General features: G+C 38.5%; 1 protein-coding gene across 1 annotated transcript in view; it reads left to right on the top strand.

The window, feature by feature from the left end:
- The window catches only part of LOC135196538 (E3 UFM1-protein ligase 1-like), a 234,187-nt gene that overhangs the window by 152,697 nt on the left and 75,490 nt on the right, over nt 1-6,000 (top strand). The window contains 1 exon segment of the mRNA XM_064223385.1: nt 1,425-1,565. Within this exon segment, the coding sequence (XP_064079455.1) occupies nt 1,425-1,565 (141 nt within the window).

Below are 6,000 nucleotides of genomic sequence, written 5' to 3'. Positions count from 1 at the left end.
ATATTTGTTATGTACATATATATGGCTGTACTTAAATTTCCTCCTTCCTATTTTGATGCAGATGCTAGGATGCATTTACATATTGCTGATACAGTTTTGTTGACAAGTTTTATGTAACATAATATCATTGGTTCATATTTTTTTAGTAAATCGTATTTTCTTAGGTGTAATCTGGTTTGCAGACCATTTACGTTCCATTATATAAGATAACTTTAAAATATTATGTTATATAATGCTTGAGTTTTTTTTTTTTTATTATCAACTTGAATTTTTTTTAATACTTTACTCTCGACATTTATTTGTTTTTATTTTTAAAATATTAAGTGTTCGATTCACATGTATCCTTTTTCTTGGGTGCTCAAGTCAGTGGTATCCTTTTTCTATATTTCATAAATTTTTTTCACTTGTGTGTGTCTCTCTCTCTGATATGATGAACTCCATTTTGTAACAGGATTTTATCTCTTTCAATTTATTATTTATATACGTTCCTCATTCCATATATTTTGCCATTTATTTAGCTGCTTTATCAGCCTCTTTGTTTCCTTTAATCCCTACATGGGCAGGGATCCAACATATTTCAATATATTTTCCATTATTATTCAACTTATGGAGTGAAACTTAATTTGTCGTACAATATTATTTTTTGGTTTTAGTGGAGCCTTTTTTTGATGAGGCTGTTTAGGTGACAAACCCATTTTGATGCCAGGCCATATGGATGATTGAATTTCTCATGAAACACCATAGACAAGAATGTCCAATCATCCCATTCTGCTTCATATGAAGGGTGCATCTCATCCTTGTGAAATTCAATGCAGTATATTTTCAATAAATTCTCAAAGAATTGTCTTTCATATTTAGTAAGTCAGTAGTTTGTGAATTGTTCATAAGCTAATCTATTTAAAAATCAGATAATTTCCCTTGAAAATACATATACATTTTCGTTTGATAAATTTTAATGACAAAACATGAACTCATGCAGGATGGTTTTTATTAGAGTAACTCCATTACTGCCTTTTCTTTTGATATAAATTTTAATAATGAAATGAAAGATACATACATACCCAGAGTGCAAATTAACCCCCTAACATCACTGGCACACTTTAATACTACGCAGATCCAAATCCACAAGAGTTGGCACAAAATGTATGTTAAAACACCAATAGAAATTTAGATGAGGGCAATAGTTAGGAACTTAACATGATACGTGTGTCAATTTTCACCTGAATAGTTATGCTCTTGGGTAATTTTTATTTTATTTTATTTTGTATTGATGTAAACAACACATTGGATTGTCTTGACACCTTTTTGATCTTAGTTAAAAGGATTCTTTTTCTTATATGTATTGTCATTTTATGTTATATGAAAATCAGGTTGTCACTCCATAGCAGCAGCCTTGTGGTTAACTGAATATTCTGTTCTTCCAGGCTTTTGATGGAGAAATACAAATGCAACTGAAAAAGCACCTCCTCAGAACTCAATGCTCAGAACTTGTTAGTGAACTAGTTTTATACCTAGCTGATGATAGCCTTCTGGAAGTTAATCGTGACAAAGAAATGAGCCCTGAGGTATGTTGAATTTAAACGTTTTATATTTAAGATTTCATGGAATAATATTTGCTAGACTCCCTTTTTCTACTATCTTCATCATCATTGTCACCAACGATTTTACATCTAGTTTTCTTATTACAAAGACATGGCATGAGCGGTCTTGCACACTTTCATCATCTTGTCTTAATTCTGTTGCATATGTGCAGTATTATTGTTGTGACTTATTTTTAGTCTCCTACCGTCAAAATCAAGGGGAAGGGGAGGCTGTAGTGTTATATTTATAAATTACATTGCTCACAGTTTCACTTGCCAGCAGCTTAAAAGATTTTGAAAGTTGCGGTAGCACTATTGTTTGTGTAGGTACTTCAGCAAGGAGTTCAATTATTTTCTGCTGGCTCTTGACTTAAGTTCAGTTGTGGAGTATTCAGCTTAGGTTTTGATTTTCATTGGCTTTGCCTTTGGAGTTGTTTGGTGAAGTATTTTAACTATGGCTTTGTTTTTTTGGTCTAGTTCTCTGTTATAGAACATTAATTATACTTATTAAGAATAATTGCCTGGATTTGACTGTTTCAAGATAAAAATTTTCATTTCAATATGTCTGACACTAGTGCTGCTAGTGTAAGGTATGGTAGCAAAGGCTGCAATACCAGACTGACAAAGGAAAAGTATGATCTGCACACCTTGTGCATTGAATGTAGAGGACAGGAATGTTCACTGGACAAGACTTGTAATGATTGTGCAAAGTGGGATGCTAAGAATTGGAAGGGTTTGGATTTTCACTTAACCAAGTTAGACAGGGATAGGAAATGGAAGGCGGCTGCTAGAGCTGGGACAAAGACAGTAGAGTTTAAGATTTTAAATAAGTCTGCTAAGTCTTGTGGATAATCCTAGTATGTCTATCCCAGCTCCCACTTTGTCACCTGCTCCCCGTCCTTCGATTAATTAACCTGCTCCTTTGCCCAGCTTCCCCACTTTTGTTCCTGATTCCCCTTCCCATCCTTGAATTAAAAATTGTGTGTTTATTGTGTGTCCTTATGGATAAGAGAATAAAAGTGTTATTAGTGAAGTGTCAGTGGAGGAGGTGATTGTTTGCTCGTAGGCAAAGGTCACTGGTGTACTCCCCTGCATCTGGAAGCAGTCATTCCAAAGGCAGTAGGGAGATTGGTGGGGACTGCCCATGCATGGACAGTCATTCCCTCAGTTGGACCTGTTGCAGCACCCCAGGTTGCAATGAAGGATGGCCATTGGAAAGGCATCCAGAAGAAAGTGCACAGGTTGTCCTTGAGTTCCGAGGCAACCAGCCCTGAGAACAGGTGCCAGTGGTGCTTTTGCGATGAATCACGGCCAGTGTAAAGACCTGTTTTGGACACAGTCCGATCTCCCCCAGTGCCGTGCAAAAAATTTAGGGAGCCAGTGTAACTTCCATGTACGTAGTTTGTGGGACACCCCAGAATGTTTTTCACTGGAACAACCTGTGTTAGAACCAGGGCCTTCTTCAGCCTCAAGGGATTCCTCTTCCTCTCGAGGGGCACCAGTGGTGCCTGAGTGCCCATGAGCAGCCAAGCTGCTACTAACCCCTGAGTGCCCAGTACTGCCCGAACCCCCAGGGGTGCCTGAGTCTCTAGTTTTTCAGCACTCGCCGGCATGTGAACCCCCTTCTACAGCAAGAGTGTTCCACGTTAACAGACTTAGCCTTCAGATCATTTGACTCACTCTGCAAAGCACTTGGTGCCATATGCCAAGTGAGTGGCACCAGACATTCCTTCATCTTCCACGGATCCTTCACTGTTCCTGATTCGGCATGAGCTATCTGACATTTTGAGTCTGCTGAAGAAAGGCCCCCTCTTTTAACCAGGACCCTAGCCTCCAAATTGAAAAACTCCAAAAATGGTACTTTCTCCTTCGGCAAGGAAGGCTCTCAGTGAAATAGATAGTTGGGTAGCTGAGAAAAGAGAGCAGGGGAAGTCTTCATTCCTCTATCGCCCTTCTCATCTGGTACAGTGGAGGTATTCGGCTTAAACCGAGAAAGCCCCCTCTCTGGTAATGGCTGCCTCCTCCAAGGGAGACTTCTCGGTCTCATAGACTCAATGCGCAAGTCGGCTTTCAACGCCACCAAATTGATGTTCTCCCTTACGGAGATTGATCGTCTTCTTAAAAACCTCTTAGGGTTTTTGAGGCTTTGAGTTTCCTGGATTGATCGCTGGGTGCATTGACCTCGAAAATTAAGAACTATTCCCTGGAAGACATAGCAACTGATTGGCTGAACATCCTTTCATGTATGGATAAGGGCATAAGGGATGGAACTCAAGAGTTGGCATCGCTCCATGCCTTAGGTATCCTGAAAAAGACAGAGCTCTGGTGCTCATTTATGACAAAGAGTGTCACTTCTTTGCAGAAATCCGCCGCACTCTAATAGTCTCCTCTCAACCGCCAACACCTCTTTCCTAGTTTGACGGTGAGTAATATTCTTTGGAGCTTCAGAAGAAGAGGACTGAAAATCTTGCTTATTCTAGATGCCCTAGGGATCCGACTCCTGCAAGCACCAAGAATATTTCTCCCCTTCAGACTTTGCCCTTTCAAGGTAGCAGAACCAGAGCCCATTCTAGACCACAATCAAACCTTTGTTACTTGGCTCGACCTTCTAAAAAAGTTGTTGAATAAGTTGTCTGCCAGAAAGTCAGGATCATTTCCTTCATGCACCTGTTGAAGCGAGGCTTTTACATTTTTGGAAGGAGTGGATAAAAATTTGATTAGAGGAATGGATAGTGTCTGCTCAATGAGGGTTACTATTCTCTTTAGGAGTAACCCCACCTTCTCTCAGACATCGGCAACCCCCCCTCCAAAAAAAAAATACTTGATAAGGCAATAGATTTGATACTTTTGTGGCACAAAACTCGCAGACTTTGAACGGCTTTGCAGATACAGAAAATCTATTTTTGAGAACTAGCGACCACATGAAAGGGGAATCGCACAATCCGATCACGTATATTTCAAACCATACTGTACTTGACATATTTGAGAGCTTTGGACTTCAGCTTAGTACTTAGAGTTAAAAAGAAAGATGCAGAGAAGATTGGGATTTCTTTCATTCTTACATAATTTTCTAATTTATAAACTTAAAATCTTACTAATTCACTATAGCATTTTCTGGAATGAATTAATATTTTTGCTGGTTACATTAATATTATTTGAAAATTAGTAAATTAATTATTTATCATACAAAAAATATACGTACATCTGTGTGTGAGAGAGAGAGAGAGAGAGAAAGAATTGTTATTATATATCATTTAATCTTATGTAAATTTACTAATGCAGTAGTAATCAATATTAATATTTTAAAATAGTCAATCATTTTTGTATCATAAAAATGTATTTAGTCATAAAAAAAAAAGGTTTTGACGAAGGAAAAACCCATTTTTGGTATTTGCTGTTGAGTCCTCAAAGGATTACCCTTCCCATGGTTTATCCAGAGCTCCATGATGACCAGACTAATGTCAAAGAATTTTCTTAACTGGTCTTGTGTCTGGGTATTGTATCATAATGATAAATAGTACAACACGTGATAGAGTATAAATTGACTCGGGATAATAGGGTCCTTTCTATTGTTCTCAGTGAACCCTAATACCCAGTTTACCTACTACATCATAAAGCAAGAAGCAGCAGCAGCTATGCGCATGTGCACCATCATATAGTTTACATATGACCAAAATCCAACCAAAATGCTATTCCATTCTGTTGGTCAATGCAGGATGATTCCTTACCCAAATCCCATGTCTTTATGTCTGGGAAGCAGGAGGGTTTTGAGGACTCGACAGTGACTACCAAAAATAGGTTTTTCCTACATCAAAACCTCAAAGGAGTTTTACAAAGAAATTGACAGGTGACAAAAAGCTCTTGATTTTAATCCCAACAACCCAAAAACATTTTTGGTCCAGTGTCAAGCCACTAGTTTCAGGGCCCCATTCTTTATTCCAAATACCTTTTGGTTTGGCAGCAAAGAACAAGAAACTAAATGCAAACTCAAGTTTTTTTAGAGTGAAGTTCTGTGGTGACTTACCTAAGCATGCTGGGTATGGTTGTAGTATTGTCAAACCTTCCCCAGCAATAGCTAACATACCCACCTGTTAGGAAGACCCGTGGTTTCTGCTGTAGTGCTTATGGGTCAAGACTATCCATGCCACTTAACGATACGCAGCATAGTTGAACTTGTTCAAGCTTTTGGCAAGTGTTGGTAGAGTGTAGTAAAAAATGAGCCTTTTTGGATGTCTGCCATTACCTCTAGGCAAAACCTTAAGTGCTTGAACTGGGCATAAGAAATTTCCTTCTTAAAGGAATCCCATTCTTGGCCAGGAATGAAAGGCCAGAGGACCATAATAATTGATTATCAGCTGCTTGCGTGATGTATTATCCTCATCTAAGAGAGCCCAGTTTGCCAATGAGCACACCTGATGCT

This window comes from Macrobrachium nipponense, chromosome 18 (assembly GCF_015104395.2).
Source record: "Macrobrachium nipponense isolate FS-2020 chromosome 18, ASM1510439v2, whole genome shotgun sequence".
NCBI classification, from domain to species: domain Eukaryota; kingdom Metazoa; phylum Arthropoda; class Malacostraca; order Decapoda; family Palaemonidae; genus Macrobrachium; species Macrobrachium nipponense.
Note: the sequence above shows the minus strand (reverse complement) of the source record. Positions and strands in the feature narration are given on the sequence as shown.